Source organism: Rhamphochromis sp. 'chilingali' (assembly GCF_963969265.1).
Source record: "Rhamphochromis sp. 'chilingali' genome assembly, chromosome: 16".
NCBI lineage: Eukaryota > Metazoa > Chordata > Actinopteri > Cichliformes > Cichlidae > Rhamphochromis > Rhamphochromis sp. 'chilingali'.
The window spans coordinates 13,399,359-13,422,674 of record NC_137943.1 but is presented as its reverse complement, the minus strand read 5'-3'; the positions used below and the strand labels follow the sequence as shown (position 1 = coordinate 13,422,674).

The following is a 23,316-nucleotide window of genomic DNA, read 5'->3' as shown; positions in this document are numbered from 1 at the left end:
CGACACTGATTTGACAGGTGGACAGGTGTGTGCGAATGAGAGGGAGACAGGTATAACAGTGAAGCTGCAAGGAATAGAGGTTGTTAAGAATAAATTTCTGGGGTCAACGATCCAAAACAACAGACGGTACACTGAAGAAAAGAGTAAAGAAGACAGGGTGGAGCAGGTGGAGTCAGAGGTGGTTTGTGACAAAAGGATACCAGCAAAAGTGAAAGGGAAGGTTTACAAGAGGATAGTGAGATAAAGAATCTCCAATATGGAGCTACCAGACTGGATGAAAAGAGGAAGACCACAGAGAAGATTCAGGGTTTATGTGAAAGAGAAGCATATTAGGAATACAGTAAGATTTAGACAGGTGATCTGCTGTGGTGGCCACTAAAGGGAACAGCCAAAGGAAGAAAAAGACATTTCTGTATTTATTCCTAGTTTTTGTGTTTTTTCCAGTTAAGGTTAGTTACATGTCAGTTGTAGAGTGAGCTTAGTAGTTTACCTCAATCTTTAACTCAATCTTTCCTAGTTCTTTTTTTTTTTAATCTCTCCTCTCCCTGTGTAAGCGTGGATTTGCATTTCAGACAGACTATGGCAGTTTTGATGTTTCCTGTGGTTTGCCTACCTGTTTGGCCTGTTATGGATGTGTTAACATCTTCTGCGTTTGAGGCTTCTGCTAAAACAGCTGCCTCTTTATCAGATGAAGATTTAAGTTGATAATAGGTAGATTTTGACAAACCACAGACTCAGTGACTGACTCTGTAATGTAGCTGTGCCATTTAACTATAGGGTTTATCGTACAGTACTCTAGTTAACACCTCTAAGACCCTGCAGATGACATTTCTACAATTATCATAGCACAGACAGATAACATGCCATAATATGCTAGTGGAGATACTGTAGTAGGTAGCTGCCTTATCAGTGAAAACAAACACAGCTCATATCTCTCATAAGGACACCTCACCAAGGTCAGGGAGATAAACTCTTATCTATTTTTAAACAAACAAAAAGTAAAATAAAGTGTGTGTTTTTTTGTTTTTTAAGCATGAAAATAAATAATTGCTACGTCATCTACACAGGACATCGAAATAAAGTCGGGCTGAATTCATAGATATTTTTAGAGCAGAATTCAAACCCACAGGTCTTTGTTGTTGTTTGTATATTGAACATTCTTTATTGATCTGTTCCAACAATGTGTAGCTCGGGGTGTCATCAAAAACTAAAGTGACAGTATTACTAGCTGCTGTGGTATTTGTAGTATGAGCAGTGGGATAGTCGCAGTAGTGTAGTACTTTTACTAACCGCAGTAACAGGAGTCTCAGAGCTGGCACAGGTTGATAGCTAAACCAATTTACCGGCCGCACCTTCTTTTTTCAAAGCGCGCGCTGTTTCGTTTCATTTTCCGACACTTGTAGCTACACGTCTGAGCGCGAGCGCTGCGTCTTGCTCGCTCACTGTACTGACGTCAAACCAGCATGGCGGTCAAGGTGACTTGTGGTTCGCTCTCCTAGCGTTTTTCAAACCTCTACTTTGCCATGTTTGCATGTTTTCTGTTCGTTTTCTTGTGTATGAGCTATCGAAGCTAGCCTTTCTGCTCCCTTCCGGGTTGGCTCTCTCGGGCTCGGTGTATACCGACGCTGTAGCATCCCTGCTAGCTGCCGCACAGCGGAGGCTGGCCTTGACGAGACATCCACGAAGCCCGGAATTAGCGAAGCAATGCTATACAGCTATCGGACTACTATTACTGCAGTGATTAAACAAAATCACTACCGCTAGCCGAACTCCCATCTTTTCACAGCAGTCAACTCTTAGTTTGCTCTCATCTTGTTGCTCGTTTTAAACTATAACAATGAAACTGTTTGTGTCCTTTTCACATCAGTAGAGTGTGCTTGCTAGCTGGCTACCGGATAACGGTAGTTTTGATTTTTGTAGAAGGGCTTGGCTTGTTGGCTGGTGGGCTTTCCTACATGGCTCAACTTAAATGTACGCCACGTCGCAGTTCTTAGCTTTTATGTATTTGCCGCAGTGGGTCGGTTGTCCTTCACGGCAGTGGACGCTTTCAAGGAGACATCACCCCCTAAAGCTTTTTTTTTTTTCTTGCTCGCTTTGCTTCTTGCTATGTCCAACTCTCCGCTTGCAAAACTTGCTTTTGCTTTGTTGGTGTTTTAAAAGCACTTTCGAAAATGTCATCGTTATTTTGGTGTGTGCTGTTTTAGGTGCAATCTACCAAACGCGGGGACCCAAGTGAGCTTAAAGCAATCTTCCAGCAGGTAAGCGCTAACAAAAATAGTATGTCATCTTATGCATAACTGCATATTAACTCGATATATCTGTTAAACAACTGTGTTGTTGCGTGGGGGGTAGTCTGAACTGTTTTTTTTTTTTTTTTTTTTTTTGGTGAATGAGCTTGTAAAGTTGTGTCATGAGGTTTAAGTTACAGCATAAGCCGGGGTGTATCTGAATGGCACATTCATTAGTTAGCCAAACAGAGCTTTATTTTTCCTCACTGAAGTTAAAGCATAAAGTCAGTTGTAGCTTATTCTTGTTTGGTCACTAACAGCGGATGTGAGTGGTTGATACAGCGTTGCAAAAGTGTAATATGTTTTTTTCCTCAGCTGTCTGCTCGTATTATCAATATGTGTCACGCTGTCATACTCGGTGGTTGCTCTCCGAGCCTGGTTACCTCATTTAAGCGATCGGGCTGAATTTAGTTGCATGTCCGAGGATACTGGTCCATGTTTGACCGTGTGATGCAATGAGAGACTGTGGTAACAGCAGACTTTGCTAACCTTCCTATGCATAACACCTATGCACGGCTCCTCTTTGTAGACTACAGCTCGGCTTTTAATACCATCCGGCCATACAAACTCCGTCCCAAACTCCACCAACTGGGACTTAACTCCTCTCTGTGCAACTGGATTGTGGACTTCCTCACTAACCGTAGACAGAGTGTCAGAGTGGGTAAGAACACCTCTTCCACCCTTGTGGTCAACACCGGTGCCCCTCAGGGGTGTGTTCTGAGCCCTCTGCTATACACTCTCTTCACCCATGACTGTATTTCCTCCTGCGCGTCCAATCTCATTGTTAAGTTTGCAGATGACACCACAGTGCTCGGACTTATATCCAACAATGATGAGACAAACTATAGGACAGAGGTGCAACAACTAGAGTCATGGTGCCACGACAATAACTTGGTCTTAAACACCAAAAAGACCAAGGAGATCATTATAGATTTCCGGAAGAGGGGTCATAACAACCATCTGCCTCTCTTCATTGGCAGTGAGGCGGTGGAGAGGGTGAGCAGTTTTAAATTCTTGGGGGTAACTGTGACCGAGGACCTGTCCTGGGGCAACCATATCACCTCAGTTGCACGGAAGGCCCAACAGCGCCTCTACTACCTGAGGAGACTGCGGAGCGCACACATTCCCAGATCTCTGATGTTGAACTTCTACAACTGTGCCATCAGCAGCGTTCTGACGTATGGATTTCTAGTGTGGTTCCCCAGCTGCACCAAGGCCGATCAGCAAGCACTCCAGCGGGTGGTGAAAGAAGCTGGCAGAATTATTGGAACAAGTCTGCCAGAGATCAGTAATATCTTCCCCACTCGCTGTCTGAGGAGGGTGCACAGTATCCTGCGGGACCAACATCACCCTGCGCGCCACCTTTTCCATCTGCTGCCCTCAGGGAGAAGGTACAGGTCTATACAGGCCAGAACATCCAGACTGGCCAACAGCCTGTATCCACAGGCTGTGAGGCTCCTGAACTCTCTGCCCCCCTCTCACGGACAATAACCATATCCAACTTCTTAATAGCAATGAACTGGTCTGCATTGGTGCATCATATCTTTATTCTCTTCCCCCTCCTGCCCCCCCCCCCCCCCCCCCTTTCTTAAATAGATAACTATCATATCTGATATCATATCTCACAGTACAATAATATTGAATGGGTTGCATTGTTGTATTTTGTCATGTTTCTCAGGTCTTTGTCTGAATTTCTACGAACATTATTGCTAAGGATTGTCTTATTGCATTGGAGTCACACTGGGTTAAATATGTACACTTGGGTTTTAAGGGGTATTTATTATTTTCTTCTTCTTCTTTTTTTTTTTTTTTGGGTTGTATGGAAGCCCCAAACGCAATTTCATTGTTCTTGACAATGACAATAAATAAATAAATACTAAATACTTCAGCTTTCTCCACTGTCTTCTGCGTGGAGAGTGTGTGACCTGCTGCGTGGTTGTCCTGCCGGTCGGCAGTTTTTAGCACACTGACAATACAGAAGGTCAAATAACTTGGAAACTCCTGCCAACAAACATTAGTCCACGTGTGCCTGCTCGTGCTTGTGGAAATGTGTCTCTGACATGTCATGGTGTAGCTGCATGATTCGTGACCTTGGTGGTTCAGGTGCAGCATAAATAGTCATTACAGTTTGGTAAGACGCCAACAAGTGATGCAGGGTGGTTAACTTGATAGCTTTTATTAATGATCTGCAACTGTAACAAAGTTTGTGTAGTTTCTTGCTGTATAATATTTGCATCTCATGACTTGTGATTTTAATTTGAGGTAAACAGTATACAGTGTGTTACTGTCGTTTTCCACTGCTAGTGTCCCTGTGAGCTCCTGGGAGGAGACACCAATTCCTTTGGTTTTGTATGAAGGGCGTGTATATAATGGCCTGCATTTGTATAGCGCTTTTCTAGTCCATAGGACCCCAAAGCGCTTTACACTACATTCAGTCATTCACCCATTCACACACACATTCACACACTGGCAATGGCAAGCTACATTGTAGCCACAGCTGCCCTGGGGCGCACTGACAGAGGCGAGGCTGCCGGACACAGGCGCCACCAGGCCCTCTGACCACCACCAGTAGGCAAACATGGGGTTAGTATCTTGCCCAAGGATATTTGACATGCAGCCTGGGATCGAACCACGACCTTCTGATTAGTGGCTGACCTGCTCTGCCACCTGAGCTACAGCCACCCCCATAATTTAAAAAGGAAAAAAAAAAACACCAAATGAAAACACGTGGAGCTATCCACTGTGACAACCCTTTGTGAAAGTAATCACTGTCATGCTCCACTTTTGTCTCCAAGCACTGTGGGCACACAGGTCTTTGGTTAGGGTTAAAAAGCTGTAATGTCAAGTGTCATACTGGTGGATTGGGTGAACTTATGAATCAAAATGGCAATACCTGTATTTGTTTAGCATGTCTTTTAAGGCATCCAAGATGATGGTATGTTCTTTCTCCTCTCAGTATGCCAGTGTAGAGGGCAAGGATGGAGAGAGGTTCATGACCCCAGGAGACTTTGTCCAGAGGTATCTAGGACTACATACACAGATTCACCACAACCCCAAAACTGTTCAGCTCATCGCTGCTGTGGCTGACACCACAAAGGACGGGTATGTACTGATAAAAACACTGCATACACAAGCTCTCAGTTTATCAGCACTAATTGACAATTTATTGAGACATGTCTGATTGCTATTACAGCTACTTTAGATAAGATAAAATACACAGTGAAGAAAAAAAAAAAAAAAACCCCTCTGAAAAGTGTATCGCTTTATTCAGAAATGAAAGATGGTGTTTCTGTCAGTCATCGGCTTGCCTTCTAATTCATACAGAAACATAGTGACCGTGGGTTTTTTTTGTTTGTTTGTTTATCCATCCATCCATCTTCATCCGCTTTGTCCGGGGCCGGGTCGCGGGGGCAGCAGCCTAAGCAAAGAGGCCCAGACCTCCCTCTCCCCAGCCACCTCCTCCAGCTTATCCGGGGGAATACCAAGGCGTTCCCAGGCCAGCCGAGAGATATAATCTCTCCAGCGTGTCCTGGGTCTGCCCCGGGGCCTCCTCCCGGTGGGACATGCCTGGAACACCTCACCCAGGAGGCGCCCAGGGGGCATCCTTGTCAGATGCCCGAACCACCTCAGCTGGCTCCTTTCGATGTGGAGCAGCAGCTGCTCTACTCTGAGCCCCTCCCGGATGGCCGAACTTCTCACCCTATCTCTAAGGGAGAGGCCAGCCACCCTTCGGAGGAAGCTCATTTCTGCCGCTTGTATCCGCGATCTCGTTCTTTCGGTCACTACCCACAGCTCGTGGCCATAGGTGAGGGTAGGGACGTAGATCGACCGGTAAATTGAGAGCTTCGCTTTTACACTCAGCTCCCTCTTCACCACGACGGACCGGTGCAGCGTCCGCATTACTGCAGCTGCAGCCCCAATCCGTCTGTCGATCTCCGGCTCCCTTCTCCCATCACTCGCGAACAAGACCCCGAGATACTTGAACTCCTCCACTTGTTTGTTTATTTGTTTTTTAATAGGGGTGATAAAACTGAGAAAATGTATTGTTCCTTGAACTAGTATTGCGTGAGCTCGCCTTTGCTTCATTCCACAGTCTTTAATCTCTTAATGATGCCTTTAAACGTTAAACCTTCTTTTTTCCTCTCTCTCTAAAACCCACACACCTTTGCAGGCTGATTTCATTCCAGGAGTTTCTTGCATTTGAATCTGTGTTGTGTGCACCGGACGCTCTCTTCATAGTAGCTTTTCAGCTGTTTGACAAGTCTGGAACTGGAGACATTTCCTTTGGTATGTGTGCATTTATGCCTTATTTCACTTAATATGTGTAAAGACTGAGCTTCATGCAGTTTCAGAATGTTTCAGCATGGAGTTTATTGCGCTGCACTGAATTCATTCCTGTTTGTCAGCAAAGAAATTTTCATGCTTTGCTGCAGTGTAGAAGTAATTTCCCAACATGACATTGTTAATCAGATTATTCCTTAGGCTTAAACATTACACATGGATGAGTTTATGTAATTGTTCCCATGCTGTCTCCCTTCTTTCCAATACCACACACGCAAAACTCTGTTGTAGAAATGAAATGCTTTAACCTCAAAGTTTAAGAAAGACCTGCTAAGATTTTTTTTTTTTTTCTAATGTGTATCTGTGCTGCAGAAAATGTGCAGGACATCTTCAGCCAGACCACAGTGCACCACCATATTCCTTTCAACTGGAACTGTGAGTTCATCCGTCTGCACTTTGGACACGACCGCAAGAAACACCTCAACTACCTCGAGTTCACCCAATTCCTGCAGGTATATTGGGGGCCTTTTATGCTTTCGTTTCTTTGTTTCACTTTTCCTTTCTCAACATATTGTGTGACTGACTTTATTTACATTATTTACACACTGTCTTGCGATGTCTTTTTTTAGGAGCTGCAGTTGGAGCATGCACGCCAGGCATTTGCCCAAAAGGACAAAGGCAAGAATGGTGTCATCTCTGCCCTGGACTTCAGTGACATTATGTCCACTATCAGACACCACGTGCTCACCCCTTTTGTGGAGGAGAACCTTGTCTCGGTGAGTGTTGCGGCTCTTCAGACTGGTATTGTAACCTGAGTTTGAAATGGGATTAACGTGATGTAAATCAAAAGCTTAATCTTTGCTGAAGTTTTGATCACTCACAAGTAGAAGTGTAACTAGAAGTGTAACCTGCTGTGAGGTACTGAAATTTACAACCTCACCAGAGGTGAATCCTGTTTAGCTTCTCATCTGGGGTTATTAGCATTAAAGGATAATATGGTTATTTTGAACATGACCCTGATGTTTTTAAATGATCTTTTAAGCGTCACACTCATGCTGAGTGTTCTCTTAGTCATCGGTGCTTTCAGACCTTCCCACTTTGAAGCATAACCTTTTTGGCCTAAAAGTGTCAGAAGTTCCCAATTTTTACAATATGTCAGTTATTTTAAAGTTGATCCTGTGACCTCATGAAGAGATTATTTTTAAAAGAAAAAACTTGCTGATGAAGCCGTACCTGATGTGCATTGCCTTTCTTCTTTCTGCCAGGCTGCCGGAGGAAGTACCTCTCACATGGTCAGCTTCTCTTACTTCAATGCCTTCAATTCTCTCCTGAACAACATGGAGCTTATTCGCAAGATTTACAGCACACTGGCTGGCACGCGGAAGGACACGCTCGTGACCAAAGGTGCACATATCGTTACATTACTGTGACGTTGTGGCTTTCTGTTTCAAATGACATGTTTCATGGTTGACAGTCATAAATGCTGATGTTTAACTGAAATGTTTCTTCCTGACCTCTCTGATCTTCAGAGGAGTTTGTTCATGCAGCCAACAAGTTTGGTCAGATCACTCCTATGGAAATTGACATCCTTTATCAGTTATCAGGCCTGCACTCTCCCTCTGGGTAAAGACACACTCATGCCCAAATTCTTACATTCAGTATGCATTTGACTGATATTTGCATACAATGCTGATAATGGGGAAATGACCATGTTTTTCAGGCGCCTGAACCTTGCTGACATTGACAGGATAGCTCCACTAGAGGAGGGGTGCCTGCCCTATCACCTGGCTGAAAGCCAGAAACAGGTAGGATGCTTGTAACGGGCTGGCTACACATCCTGTTATTAATAACTGACCTAAAACCAGAACAAGATTTTACTGTGTATAAATATTTTCAAACCTCAGTGCAATGTTTAATTTAATACAGTATGAAAAACAATTTAGATGATATTATTTGTGTTATTCATCAGGCCCACGGAGATACTTCAAGGTCTGTGTGGCTCCAAATTGCAGAGTCCGCCTACAGGTTCACCCTGGGCTCCATTGCTGGAGGTGATCTCAACAGTGCTCTCTAACAGACACATACCAAAAACCTGTTATCTCATTTAGTGGATTCTAATCAGTCTGACTTTGGGTGTATTTTTTGTTTTTAATAGCCACGGGGGCAACAGCTGTGTACCCCATTGATTTGGTAAAGACTCGTATGCAGAATCAGAGGTCCACCGGATCCTTTGTTGGCGAGTTGATGTACAAGAACAGCTTTGACTGTGCTAAGAAGGTGCTGCGCTACGAGGGCTTCTTTGGCTTCTATAGAGGTAGGCTCACCTCCTGCCTGTTTTATCCTCCTGTCTCTACACAGAACGTCATACGTTTCACAACTTATGTTATTTTCTTATCTGCAACACCCAATTTATCTTGCTAAAAAATCAGTGTAAATACTTTTTTATGTATTTTTTCACATTTCTGTTTGCCCAGTATTGCTAATGAAAGGAGAGTCTTGTAACCCAATCTCTCATAATGCCCCACAGGTCTGGTTCCTCAGCTCATAGGTGTGGCACCAGAGAAGGCTATCAAACTTACAGTGAGTACTCATAAAAGGCTTTTTATGACCAAACGGGTCCGGGGTCTAGGGCTGGGCCATATTATACCGTTCACGGTAATACCGGTATAATGTTAGGCAACGATAGGAAAATGAAATATCGCGATAGAATATGAGTAAAACGAGAAAGCGCAGTGCCTTTGTTTTCATACGCACATGGCTGATTGTTGAGTGAAACAGATGAACCAGATTTGGTTTGTAAAAATGGTGCAACTTCAGTGATGTGGAACTGGTTTGGTGTTTGTCGTCAGATACACAACAAAGCACATTTTTTTGCAGAACATGCAAGCGGCCGTCGTTATTGTCGTATTTGTCGGACTAAGATGCTCTTAAATGTGGGAGTAATCTGGGTCCTAAACTCCGTATCGTTCAGGTCAAACGAACACTGCAGAACACTGAGAGTTAAAAACTGTCTAAATTCTTTCATCTTTAATAAAACGATCAGAATTGCTGCTTTACCAGGTGTAACTATGAAGTTTAACTTCCAGGCATCCATGAAAACAAAATTTATTACATTTAACGGAGTTAGAAGTTAGCAGGAAGCTAGCGGATGTTAGCTCGCTAGTTTCGCTAGTTACCTAAGCATGATATGAGAGATTTCTGAAAAAATTCGAACGTACAGCTCTGCTATCACTTCCAACATAAATGAAGACAGGAAACTAAACAGCAGTGACGTTTGTAGGGTTACTGAAGTTGGGCTAGCTGGTATACAATGATGTGCTATGTGATCGCTAGCGACACAGCTATGTTAGCATAACATAAACAGTGAAGCTGAAGGACGAACACTAACACTTTTCCACTTATAAAAGTTAACGTTAAGGTTCCTGATAGTTAGAGACAAATGTAATCGCATGGCAGGGTGCTGTAAACGGACCAAACTTCAGTCAGGAGAACAACTGAGATAATCCATCCACAAGGTACAAGGTTAGTCATTAATATACTGCAGCAACATGGGAATAGAGCAGCTGCCAGAGAATTCAACATTAATGAATCAATGGTACAGAAGTGGAGGAAGCAAGAAGAATGAGTTTAATAAAGTTTGATTTATCTGACTGCTTTGTTTCGCTTAATGTGCCTTATAATCCCGTGCACCTTATGGTCCGAAAAATGCGTACTGCACACTGCAGTTTAATGTTGCAAAGCACCTCTTTTTAACTTCAGTGGATATTATATATGGTTATGTTCAGGATGTGTCAGCCCATTTCTACTGGAAATGCCTTTTGGTTAAACTTTCAGCAAGGAATTTGCATTTGCACTGTTACATTTTTATAAAGCTTTAATGTACATAAAAACCAGCTTCTTGTTTAAGTGAAAATAAATGGAAGGTTGTCTTTTTGCGCTAGTAATGTTGTGGAGTTGTATTTTGTCTCGCATCAATTATATCGTCAGTTATATCGTTATCGCAAATATATATCGTGATAAATATTTTTGGTGATATCGCCCTGCTCTACCGGGGTCTCCCTCAGGGTAACTACCAAGTAGGGTGCTCCACCCTGCGAGAATGAAACGCCTTCAAGAGCTATTTGTATTTGCATTTCCAAACGCTTTGTGATTGGTGTCTACTTTGGTTGCTGTGGGGTTTTGTTTTGTTTTTTTTTAATCCAATTTTGGTTTCATCATGTTCTCTCCACATTGCTTCACTGTAGTTTGGAAACCTCTAGGTAGTTAAGAGGAAATCTTACTGAATGTTTTTTCCATTTCCTGTGTCACACACAGGGTTAAAAAGCCTGGACTTCACTTTTGGTACATTTTTGTGTTTAATGTTTAGAGCAGTCTTTCTATTTTTAGCTGTTTGTGCAGCCAATGTCAAAGTCCTTCTGCGCTAATATTTACATGTCCTTTTTTTTCCTTTTTGTATTTTTTGAAAACATCCATTATTTTTGAGGCACTGTGTCAAGATCAATCACAGTTACATCACTCAGTATTTCCTAATATGCTGGAGACTACCTGAACTAAAGCAAGAGCTTAAAGGGTTCACAGCAGGGTTGTAGAAACTCAGATTATTGTTAGCAGTTTTAGTACAGAGAAACCAGATAATGGGGGACTTCCTCTGTAAGTGTTGAGATAAGGTTCTTGTAGTATAACAATACATTGGCTTAAGTAAACATCACTAAATACAAAAACGCTGCAAAAGCACACAAAACACAATGGAAATGGAAAAGTGTTTTCCGTAACTTTTCCGTCACGTTACCGTCTCCCCAAAAACATTTCTGTTGTGTCTTTTTCTGTTTGTTGGTGTTTTCTTAAGTCGCTGTGGGTTTGACCTCTCAGGGCCACCATATAAAGATGCCTGTACAGCATTTCAACAGTAGGGGCAGTAGGGCATTATGTTGAGGCAGCTCCACAAAAGTAAGATTAAGCTGATTGAGTTTGTCTTTTTTTTTTTTTTTTTTTTTTGGGTTTTTTGTCCCACAGGTGAATGACTTTGTAAGAGATAAGTTTACCGAAAAAGATGACACAATTCCTCTCTTCGCTGAGATTATGGCGGGTGGCTGTGTAAGTACTGAGTGCCAGACTTTCTCTCTTTTCCTCTTTTTAATGAATGAATGTGTGAATGAATCAAAGAGTACTCAGTAAGAAAATGTGGATAGTCACTTAAGAGTGTGTGCAGTAACATGCATGGAGTCCTCTCATTTGCTGCGTTAAGTTGCCTGCCGAGTCCGATTTGCGTTACTAACAGTGGATGCACTGCTAATTTGCTCCCAGAGTGAACCGAATGTCCAATGCAACATGTTCTTTTTCTGTTTTTGTTTTTGATAGCGTTGTTCATCTTTACACACATTGGCCCAGCACTCCTTACCGTCCGAGGAAATGGCAAAGTAATTGATCGATCAGGATGTAATTGTTACTTTTGATACTTTTTCATGAGAAAAAAAAACTTGTATGCAGCTCAGGGATGGGAACCATGTGAGATGCAGATTTAAAATTGCAAGCGTGGAAAAGTCATCCGTTGCCTTCTTTCCTTGTGTATTTAGGCTGGAGCCTCTCAGGTGATCTTTACCAACCCTCTGGAGATTGTGAAGATCCGCCTGCAGGTTGCAGGTGAGATCACCACTGGACCTCGAGTCAGTGCACTGAGTGTGGTCCGTGACCTGGGCTTCTTCGGTCTCTATAAGGTAACATTCTTTGAAACGTATGAAACCCTCTCCAGGTTGTAAGAGCAGTCTGTAATCATGAGAGTAGCAGTACAAACGGTGTTCTTTCCTCCTTGGTGGAGAAATAAATTCTTTCACTTAAAGCTTCTCGTATCTATGGACACTTGCCATCTTTACATCTGGTTTTCACTGTTGCATTTTTCTGTCTTTAATGTGTCTTTTTAGGGTGCTAAAGCTTGTTTTTTAAGGGACATCCCCTTCTCAGCCATCTATTTCCCTGTGTACGCCCACACAAAGACTCAACTAGCTGATGAACAAGGCAGGCTGGGACCTTTGCAGCTTCTCAGTGCTGGAGCAATCGCAGGTGATTATAATTCACAACATGAAGTCAGTCAGTGCTCCGTATTAGCATGCCATCTGATCTGTGCTACAATTTATAAAGAAAACCATGAGAGAAATATGTGCATACTGTTTTTCACTTCCACTTAAAGCACAAAGACCATATTTTCCATTAGCTTCATGACTCCCTGTAACTGTTTTCCAGGTATTCCTGCTGCCTCCCTTGTGACACCTGCTGATGTCATTAAGACACGTCTACAAGTTGCGGCAAGGGCAGGGCAGACCACCTACTCTGGAGTCATCGATTGCTTCAAGAAGATTTTGAGAGAGGAAGGTTTCAGAGCTTTGTGGAAGGGAGCTGGAGGTGTGTGGCTGTGTATCACTGGACAAGTAGATGCGCTGTGTCTCTGATTGTTTTGGGGGTTTTTCAGTTAAACTAACCTAAACTGTTTGGGGTTTTTTTGTTTTGTTTTTCTTTTCTCCAGCTCGTATGTGCCGATCTTCTCCTCAGTTTGGTGTGACTCTGGTGACTTATGAACTCTTGCAACGGTGGTTCTACGTTGACTTTGGCGGACAGTAAGTTCTTTTTTTCTTTTAAATATGTGTGTCCAGCTAAGTCTTCTTCTGTTTTGTATCCATATAAGTATTTAAAAATATGTTTGGAAAGTTGTCAGCGCTCCTGTGATGAGAGAGAACAGTGTGCTGTAGCACAGTAACATTGCTATATTACAAAGCATTGTAACACATGTCCGTATAAAAGAGACTTACAGTGGTGCCACAAAGTATTTGGATACATTAGGTATAAATTATCAGAGGAGATGGCATTTATTTGAAATGAGGATATCACAAGCACAGTTGTGAAAGGGGGGTTCCAATATTTGAAAACATTTTGAGTCATGTTTCATGTCAATCTTGTAATTTGCTGCTCTTTAAAGGCCTTAAATCAACCACTTTCCTTTGTGGTCTAAGTTTTCTTTACTGCACTCTTTTACCCTATTTTATCTCTTTAGTGATGTTTTTGCCATGTTTTGCTCCCTTATGCAGTTACATTTTTTTTACAAATTCCCTCAGAAAAAACAAAGTGACACTTAGTCAACCGCTTTGGGTTGATTAAGGGAGGCCGTCTCATTTAAAAACAGACCTTTTGAAGTCCATTAAAGTAGTTATTATTATGGATGGTTCAACCATAAAAAATACATTTTGATGCCTACAAAGTTACTAAACAACTTTGGTTGTGAAATGACTCGTCATGTCCTCTCCTCTCTGCAGTCGTCCAGCTGGATCCAAACCCAAACCCAAGTCTCGAATCTCAGAGCTTCCTCCCATCAATGTGGACCACATTGGAGGTTACCACCTGGCTGCAGCTACCTTTGCTGGGGTGGAGAATAAATTTGGACTCCACCTTCCCAAATTCAAGTCGTCCGGTGTGGCTTCCATACATCACCCAGCTCAAGCACCGTAGAGGTCTCGATATCCATATCATTTCATCATCCCTCTCCACCATTACCAGGAGCCAGACACTCAGATAGACACACAAATGAAGCACACACTCCACAAAAAGAGGTCACTGACTTAGGAACAAACACCACTGGCCCATTACTCTCTTCGGGGTAAAAGGTGTGCTTCAGTGGCCACTAGCCAGCCATAGAGGTGGAGAGCTGCCTGCAGCTGTACAACAGAGCAGACAGCGATGGGGACCAGAATCTCTGACTGTGTTCAATCTTCAGTGGCTGTATGCTCCTGGCAGCTTCATCTTTTCTCTTCTTCTCAAAACGGAGCCTTGGGCACTCCTCTGTCTCTCATGATATGATTTTCATTTTGTTTTCTGTCTGATACTCAGTATGAGCAGGACTTCTCTTCTTGGACAGAGGGTATAGGAAATATTAGATTGATCTGCACGGTATGTGGGGCTTCACTGTCAACCTGTCCTCATTCAGTAGGTTTGATACTGTACATATTGTATAACTGTACTGACCAGATGTTACGAGAGAGCTCCATAACATTCAGTCAACAGAACAGTTCAGTAACTGTAATGTTATGGCACTGTGGGGCTTTGGGCCCTCGCCTCTGAGAATCACTCTTACTGATGTACAGAACTTTTCAAGTGTTTTCTTGATTTAAAAAGAAGAATCATGAGCAGAGAATTAGTTCTTAATAAATTAAGTGTATCTCATTTGAGTCATTGTATTTTAATGAAATAAATAATCCATATGGTTTTAATTTTACCAGTATGTCTCAAATTTTATTCCAATGGGAAAGTGCAACCATCCATTGTATCAGGAACAGAAATGGAGAAGAATACAGTACAAGTAGTGTAAGCAGAGTACTTGTCTTATTTTACATCAGGTGTGGTTGCTTCAGTGTGCTTTAAGCTTTGTTTTTTGTTTTAAATGTTAACTTTGTGAGGCAGGATGTTGAATCCATCAATCATGGAAGGAATGAAAAACAGGATGGACAAAAAGCGAAATAAAGGACTCCCATTTTGTGGTTAAGTTAGTTTCCAACTTTTGCTTCATGCCTTCATCTAAAACTTCATTTAGTTTTTCTGGCTCCTCTTAAAGAGGATGTGTCGGGGAACTGTTTCCAATAACATTAACCTTTGGTACAGGAAAAACGCATCCCCTTTTCACTGTACTAGTGTCAATAAATTCAAGCAAAGTAGAGTAGCATATTTTTGCTTATTAAGAAGCTTGTAGTGCTAATTTCAAGATTGTACAATTCAAACTTTTAGTACAAAGCAGCGTCTTTAAAATAATACACACAATATTTAAATAAGTACAACCACCGTGATAAATATTAAATATTGTAGTGGTTAAAATGTAAGAATGACACACTTCTGCACAGGCCAGGTATCTATGTGTGTGAGTGCATTAGCTGTTTTAGTGCTTCTCAGAATAAAAGGGTGTTTTCAGTCTTTTCAAAGTTTGCCAGCTGTGCACAAGCGTGTCTGGGAAAACATGTAAAAACACTCAAATGGTAATAAAAAGGTGCAAGTACAAAGGTTTGCATATTTAAAAAAAGAGCCGAGTCTGTTGAGGCCTCAGGAGAAGAGCAGTTTCTGGAGCCCTGAGGATGTTATCAAAGCTAGAAGTTCAGAGTGGACAGCCACATCTACGCTGAACATCACTTTCCTCTATTCCTCTAAGCTTTCAACAACTTACTCTGGTTTTTGTGCTACTACTACACCTGACATTCATTGCTCCTACAAATGTACTCTAAAACTCTGAAAGAGACATTCAAAAACACATCTAAAGCTGCCACTTCTATCCATTCTAGCTCTGCACATCTCCTCAGGCCAAATGTAGAATGTGGAGAAGCTGGCAACCAGAGAGAGGCGAGCGCAGCTCCTCTGGCAGTACTGTGTAATGTACTATAGGTGTAGCGGACTGAAGAGAATTGTATGAGTGGTTGTGTGTGAGGGTGGGTGGGGTTTGCAACATCATGCATTGGCCAGTTCCTCAGCTTCATCTCTGTTTTCATTGATCTCAGCCAGCGTCCTGACGAAGCGGGTCCACTCATCCGCTTTGGGAACACAGATTTGCTGCAGGAAGAGAGATGCATGTAAACGGAGGGGTTTGAGGGGGGGATTTGTGGCATTACATGAAAACACAAAAGGAGCTGACATCTCACCTCGCCAACATCATAGACCTGAACCTGTCCCTCTGAGTCCCCAGTGGCAATCTCCTTTCCAGTGTGAGACCATCTGACACGGTTCAGTGCCGGAGCCCCATCCACATACACACTAGCAGTTGGAACCTAAAATACACACAAGAGCTTACCGAGAAGCAGATGCATACCTGCTCGGGTACGCTTTGGATTCTCTCTCAAATCCGAAGTCAATTCTGTAACTCATGTAAAAAATTGGGCATACTTCGGTATCATTGTTGAGGTTCCACAAGTCCAGACGTCCAGCTAGGTCCACACAAGCAAACAGGGCAGGGTGTGTTGGAGACCACATCGCATCGTAGACGTAGTCACAACTGTCCTCAAAAGAGTATAGTGGACGGGTACTCTACAAGGGAAAGCGTGGGTGGAAGTGGCAGAGAGAAACAATAGATTTATGTCTGGAAACTGTTCTAATCTTGACTCATGCTAAAAGTGACTGATTCAGTCTCACCTTAGTGCTCCAGAGTTTGACGGTCCAGTCAAACGAGGACGAGATGAAGAGGTGAGAGAAATCGACAGGTCCTCCAGCACTGTGGCAGCTCAGTCCAGTAACCGGACCATGGTGGCCTTCAAACACTTCAGTGATGCCTGCTTTACTGTAACACACACAGGACAGCTCTGCTACCTTACCTTTTAACCCCAACATTGAGAGCTTTAACACTCTCACTTAAATGGGTACAGAGACTTTATATATTATTATAGTAGAAATACAGGCATTTTACAGGGTCTTACCTGCCATGGCGACAGGCGGTGTAGACAGAGCCGTCTTCGCTCCCTACCACAAAATTGTTAACGTCACCCAGAGGAAACGCCATGGAGGTGACAGCCACCGCTTTGCTCTGTTTGAACACCAGCTCCAGACTGTCCTGCAGGGAATTTGCACAAAGTCTCAGACAAAACAGCTCATATTTACGTCTGTGTTCATTGTGGCAGCAAAAAAGGTCATTGATGTTATGTCTGCATGTCTGTACATGCGTCCATACATCTCGTGTACCTGTGGCTGGGAGAGCATGTCCAGGCTCCAGGAGCACATCTTGCCATCAGTGGAAATGCTGATCAGGTTGTTGGCATTTTGGGTTCCCACCACATTCACGCAGTAGACTGGGTGCTGCACACAGTGGTGCACAGTTCATAGATTAAAAAGATGCAGGAAAAGAAAAGTGTGTGTAAACAATGAAAGATTGTGTGGTCCAGTGCATTACTGTGTGTGCAGCTGCAGACAGGGGAGTCCTCTGCACAGGGGTGCGCTTGTTGCTCCTGTTGTCCCACAATACTATCTGTCCCGAGTATGTCCCACCCACCACAAGGTTGGGGTGAAACTTTGCAAAGCCGGCTGACATCACTTCAGACTGGGGAGAGACAACAGTAATGTTTTAAGTATTTCTTATTCCAAGTGGAAAGAAGAGAAGCTTTCTGTACTTGAAATGCGTCTTTTACCTGGCAGTGGAAGATGTATTCAGGGGTGGGCTTCTTATACTTCATGTTCCAGACCAGTGCCACACCATCAGGCTCATGTGGAGCGTCCTCATTGTTGTTATATGAGGCCACCAGCAGCTCTGGATACTAAGAGAAACATAGCAGTCATTAGTAAGAGCAGACAGGGGGAGCAATGGTGCCTAGTAAGATTCATTCAGTAGCACTAATCTAATTAGTAGTCAGTCACTATACACATAATTACAGTTCCTGAATTTTAGTTAGCTGTTACTTGTTAGATGTGAACCTCTGCGTGTGTGCCCGAATAACCCTGAATTCCCGCTGAGGGTGCTGTTATGGACACATGAGCCTTCCTACCTGAGGAGACCAGTCGAGACAGGTGACCACTCTGTTTTTAGTCCAACGCTCATCTGCAAACTGTCTGTTCAGAACCAGCTTTGCCCCAGCCTGCAAGTCACTGAAAAGGGACACGAGGAAATGAAATCACTTCATTTCTATTTACAGCATTGACACTTTCTTCTGTCATGTGCCTCACCCCTCCTTGTCCTCTAGATCTCTGCCGCTGTAGTCGAAGCAGACATCCACATGCTCAGCCAGAGCTCTCTCCACAATTCTGCTGCCGCGCTCAAAAAATGATAAGAAATCATCCGAGTGAAGCAACTGCAGCTTCTCTTCCTCGGTCAGCTCCTTGGGGGCGTCTATGCGGAAATAAAGGAAGAGGAGTAAATGCTGATCATTAATGCAGATGTCTTATTTGCCATTTTAAATTTGTTAGGAAATACTGGAAAGAGTAGAAAAAGCCACTAAAACCCATAAAAGTTTAACTCTTTCCCCCCATAAGGACGATATCTGATGACGTTCCCTGTACACATGATGATATCTCAACAAAGATTTGGCTTGATGATCATTTCCAGGTTTTTCGAGGGATAGCTGCATAGGCAGAGACCACCCTCAATAACTTCTAATGCAAACTCAGTCGTTTTGTTCTATAAGCAGACCTGATATATGACAGAAACTGCTCAGTTCAGAAAAGAGCTTCAAGGGTTATGTCCAGTAGGCTTTGTATTTTTTCCATTAGCAGCGTTAACAGCCAGCTCACACAAAGTTTACATTCTACAAATGTCTTTCCTTACCTTCCTGCTGCTGTTCACCCTGCTCATCTTTGTCCTCCTGGTTGTCCTCTGCTGGTGGAGGAGCAGTTATCTCCTCATCCTCTTCCTCATCTGCAAAACACAGATTCACATTACTTTTTTTCTCCCACCACTCACTTTTGATTTAGCTGGGGTTAAAGTTTGGGAAAGTGTTTCTTTACCTGCTTTTTGATCGGTGTGTGTCATTGCCTCCGTGGGTGTCTGCGTTTCTTTGGAGTAGGACACCATTTCCTTTGGCAGAAAGTCCACCTGGGTCACTTTGGACATGCCTAGCCTCACGGCTCCACGTCTGCACGTACATTGCGGAAATAAGCAGATGCCCGCACGGGTTTGCAGTATGAAACAAAAGTGAATGCCAATTTTTTTCATGTACAGACATAAATAGTGATATATGCATGGACATATTTGGACAAATCTAAGATGAAACCACAACAAAAAGCACAATAAAGTTGGAAGACAAGCTAAAGGAGAGAGGAGGTGCAGTACCCCATCAGCTCAGAGTCGGTTTGGAGTTGCAGAGTAGAGGGGTCAGGATCCCAATGCAATGTCCTTATACAGCCAAACCACCAGATATCGTTAGTAAGTGACAGAGAGAGAAAGGAGCAGGAAAACCGGAGAATGAAACAAAACACAGAAGACAGACAAAAGGTGAGCCATATAAGAGATGTTAAAGATGGGAGATATGGCAAAAGGAAAGCAAGAAAGACAGAGAAAAGTGCGTGTTAATTAAGAAACATCAGCGTGCTGGTGAAAAGGCAAAGAGCAGACAGGTCAGAATTCATCAAAGTAGAATAAACTTGTTAATACACACACCCACACACACACTTAGCATGCACTTAATGCACACTTAACTGACTAAATCACATAAGAAAGAATGAGAATAAGCAACCAATCCCCATCTCTCTCGCTCTCTCTGACCTTGGTCCTGCGTTTCCATCGCCAGAATCTTGACTTCCTGCATCGCTGCCGACAGATTTGTTGGAGGGAGACATTGGGGCAGGGACTAGGTAGTGAAACAGACATGTATCTTCTGTTACTACCCTCAGGGGCTGAGCTGTGAAAGTGTGTGTGTGTGCACGTGTGTGTTTGTCAGAGTGTGAGTGACAGGTGGGCGAGTGAGGGAGACAGCAAGTGAGTAAGTGAGTGAACGAGGGAAGGGAGGGAGGTACAGAAGAAGTGTGTGAATGAGTGGGTGAATGCATGCAGTAAAGAGGACAAAACACAAAAGGACAGACAAAAGGGGAGAGAAGAGAGAATGAAAATAAATGGCAGGCAGGTTTTAGGTGTCATGCGCAAAACATGTAAAAACATCCACATATTGTGTTATGGAGAAAGCCATGAGTGTGAGTCCGAGCCAGAACCAGAGAGCTTAGAGAGAACTTTGGAAACGCTGCAAATCCATCAAGCACATGAGCACAAAGTTATGGCAGATAAGTGGAGGTGAATGTTAAAAAACAGGAGCATGGTGGCAGCACGCGTTTACCGTGGGGTACGTCGGGGGTGATGCCAACGCTCTGCAGCAGAGCCTCAGCCTCCCTCCTCTTCCTCTCCAGGTCTGAATCTTCATGGCCGGCTGAAGATCCACCCATTGCCTCACCTCCACGTTTAGAGTCTCCCTACAAAGCGCGGAACACAAACAACTTCAGTCTCTCAGTCTGACTGCTGCACTGCCTTTCTACAAAATTTATGTAATAGTTGCTATTACACACATCCTTCTTTTTCTTCTCTTCCTCTTTTCTTTTCTTCTCCTCTCGAATCTGGGCGATCCGTTGTTTCTTCCTTTCCAGCTCAGCCTTGAGTTCACTCTTGTCAGACATGCTGCAAGATGGAGCAGGTCGTTACCACATAACAAATTACTGGTCCACAAATATGAGTCCAGTCGTTTTACCTACTTGTGAACAGCAGACCTTCACTAGTTTAAAGGGGGTTTGAATGGGGTTACTACTAAGCTCTGACCTTAGTATGAAGACAAAAGCCAGGAAAAAAAATATTCTAGTATTGTGATACTAAGCTTGTGGAAAATATATGAACAACTACTTTAATAGCCAATTACTCTACCTGTCATTTTTCAAGCAAAGAAATCCTAAAACTGTCCCAAATTTCCAGACTCTCAAATGTGAAGATTTACTGCTATTTTTCTAGTATGTTGATACACAAAACTTTCTGACACATTTTGTTTTAAAATTGAATTAAAGTGTTTGTAAATTACATTTAATCCATTTTCCCTGAAATTGTTAAACATTCACTCAAAGAACTTGTTCATGAAGTTTTATTGGTAGTCCATATTATGAGCAAGTATTAGCTATTTGCTGGTATCAGTATTTATACCAGCTCATGATGTTGCACAGTTTGTCCACTAGTGGGCACTCTGTAGCTCCTCCGTTGGCCACAAAACCAGCAGTCTCAACAACCAGCTGATCTGAGCACAGTATAAATGCCGAGCATAAAGGAGTACATTAACAAACAAAACAACAACAACAAAAAAAAAACTATACATAGAAATTTTTAGGGAAATCTGTCTATGTTACCTGTTTATGGAAGGAAAAAAGATTGGGCGATTGTATCATAATTTTGGAATTCTAAATCACCAAATATCTATACTGGCCTTAAGAAACCATGTTGTTAACAATTTTTCATGTTTTGTTTCTTAACATTTTTTTTACATGAACCCTATCATACTATTACATGCCAATTACAGGTATTGCACACGCTAGTTATATTGTTAACAAATATAATGAAAGCACTCCTATCTTCAATTGTTTACACAAATAAAATTAAGTTAATTTAAGCTTCCCCTCTGACTTAGAAACTTAACAACGGAGTGCATCAGTTTGGCTGTTTGAACTGAGATTTAAAGTAGCCGTGGGCCAATCACACTGCTAACATGTGAACACCCGCCAGTTGCTGATAACAATGTTCTCTTTATCTCTTTTCTCCATAATGTTACAGTCGAGCGTGACTATTTCATAAATAGAGAAACAAAACAAAATGCACAGATTATGCATTATCATCCCTTCAGTCAAAACTCATCCAAGAAATAATGGGTTGTTTTTTTTTAGTTTTCATTTATAAGCCTGTGAAAAGTCAGAGCTAGCAGCGTTTTAAATAATAACCTGCACACAAAACCTCCACACTGTGTCCTAATCCAAAGACATGGATTTCTTTGGTGACCACAGCCGAGATGCTCATCACTACTCCACCCAATGTCATAACTGCAGAATAAAACACAAAATTAGCTGCTGCGCATCTTTTTTCTTAATCCTCGTCGCGTAACTTGGATTATTTTTCAGTGTGTTAAGAGTTTACATGTAGCCCACCGTTTGTCAAACGCGTTTCTAATGTAATAAACAGCTGCGATGTCAGCACAGGCGGCTAGCTGTGCTAGCATGCTAATCTCCATGGCAGCCGGCGGGCCCGCTGTTACAATAAACCGACTAACGGAAACGTCCCGCAAACCAGCGGCCGAGCTTTTCTGCTTTAATGCCCCCGCACGCGTGTCTAATTACATAGTTATAAGAGTATAATAACGCACCTGCTATCAGAAGTCAAATTTACGTAGACAGACAACAACAGAACCCAGTTTGTTGGACGTTAACTGTGAAGGGAGATGATGGAGACGGAGGGGGGACTGATGATGCTGGAAGAGACAGCGCTTGGCTGCACTTAGCTCTTCTTCGGACACAAAGCTGTTAAAAAGCAACAGCATTACCGCCTCCTGCTGGCAGAATCCCCATATAACCGTCTCTTATTTATATTTATATGGTTATATGGTTAGGGGTATAGTTTTTTTAAAATATTTTTTATGCATCACTGTTGTTATTCACAAAGGCCTATAAAACAGGAACATATAACACAATAAAAGTCATAAAAGATACACACAGTGCTACAGTCTATAAAAAACAAACTTCCCTATAAAAACATATCATCTGCCAGCGCTAATAGATTTTTTAAATAAGCAAAGTCTTACTTATTAACTACTAACCAAACATGCTCACCTGCCACTGAACCTCAGAGTTCTTGTCTATGCTTTTGTCTAATCTTCATAAGTACAGCTGTGAATACTGAACCAACAAGACCTGGTTCCACCTTGATAAAGGCTTGATAAAGAATTAAAATGAATAAAATATTAAAGCGGCAGGTATTTGGTGACCATAGAGTTTTTGTGATTGGCTGTTGGCTTCAGTGTGTAGCATATTTGTATAGGCCAAATGCTCTCCTCAGATGAGACAGATGTTTAAATTTACAGTGATTGATTAGTATTTGCTTTATTGCAACCTTCATGTGCTTTCTTTGCATTTTTCTCAGGGTCTATCAGCCAGCCCTGTGTTTGTCATTTCAGCAGCAGAGTAAATTCTATCCCTCAAACTAGTAGAGAAGTTTGTGATCAAATGGTGCAAGAAGGAGACAGTGAGTCTGACGGTTTGTGACATCTGGCCAATGGTGAACATCATGCTCTAAATGCAA

At 42.5% G+C, this 23,316-nt stretch overlaps 2 protein-coding genes across 5 annotated transcripts; one reads left to right on the top strand and one right to left on the bottom strand.

Moving 5' to 3' along the window:
• The first annotated feature begins 1,328 nt into the window (after window positions 1-1,328).
• On the top strand, window positions 1,329-14,826 carry LOC308412531 (electrogenic aspartate/glutamate antiporter SLC25A12, mitochondrial-like). Its single transcript, XM_080906957.1, has 18 exons — window positions 1,329-1,475; window positions 2,205-2,258; window positions 5,245-5,390; window positions 6,460-6,575; window positions 6,942-7,081; window positions 7,199-7,345; window positions 7,835-7,973; window positions 8,099-8,192; window positions 8,290-8,374; window positions 8,539-8,620; window positions 8,725-8,883; window positions 9,097-9,149; window positions 11,583-11,663; window positions 12,143-12,283; window positions 12,488-12,626; window positions 12,807-12,965; window positions 13,087-13,177; window positions 13,871-14,826. Exons 1-18 carry the CDS (start codon window positions 1,464-1,466, stop codon window positions 14,061-14,063), a joined length of 2,031 nt encoding a protein of 676 aa, XP_080763083.1. The 5' UTR covers window positions 1,329-1,463; the 3' UTR covers window positions 14,064-14,826.
• A 144-nt stretch (window positions 14,827-14,970) lies between these two features.
• On the bottom strand, window positions 14,971-22,510 carry LOC308412533 (dynein, cytoplasmic 1, intermediate chain 2a-like). Of its 4 annotated transcripts, none has more exons than XM_080906959.1 (17): window positions 22,385-22,510; window positions 20,562-20,670; window positions 20,336-20,468; window positions 19,771-19,906; window positions 19,339-19,401; window positions 19,014-19,141; window positions 18,835-18,924; window positions 18,237-18,399; window positions 18,059-18,158; window positions 17,705-17,830; window positions 17,470-17,616; window positions 17,262-17,375; window positions 17,000-17,133; window positions 16,719-16,863; window positions 16,473-16,613; window positions 16,232-16,357; window positions 14,971-16,142 (listed from the first exon to the last, which is right to left on the bottom strand). In XM_080906959.1, exons 2-17 carry the CDS (start codon window positions 20,667-20,669, stop codon window positions 16,041-16,043), a joined length of 1,956 nt encoding a protein of 651 aa, XP_080763085.1. In that variant the 5' UTR covers window position 20,670; window positions 22,385-22,510; the 3' UTR covers window positions 14,971-16,040. The 4 variants fall into 4 exon arrangements, with proteins under 4 accessions (XP_080763085.1, XP_080763086.1, XP_080763087.1 ...); XM_080906960.1 differs by having other exon boundaries at window positions 19,771-19,855; XM_080906961.1 differs by lacking the exon at window positions 19,339-19,401.
• Between the last annotated feature and the right edge of the window lie 806 nt (window positions 22,511-23,316).

Coding starts and splice junctions, on each gene's coding strand:
- LOC308412533 (XM_080906959.1), bottom strand. CDS start 20,669: ATGTCTGACAAGAGTGAACTCAAGGCTGAGCTGGAAAGGAAGAAACAA. Junction 17,831..18,058: donor GTCTCGACTGGTCTCCTCAG/GTAGGAAGGCTC, acceptor TGTTTCTCTTAG/TATCCAGAGCTGCTGGTGGC. Junction 17,376..17,469: donor TGTCTGCAGCTGCACACACA/GTAATGCACTGG, acceptor CACTGTGTGCAG/CACCCAGTCTACTGCGTGAA.
- LOC308412531 (XM_080906957.1), top strand. Junction 8,375..8,538: donor TGGCTGAAAGCCAGAAACAG/GTAGGATGCTTG, acceptor GTTATTCATCAG/GCCCACGGAGATACTTCAAG. Junction 9,150..11,582: donor AGAAGGCTATCAAACTTACA/GTGAGTACTCAT, acceptor TTTGTCCCACAG/GTGAATGACTTTGTAAGAGA.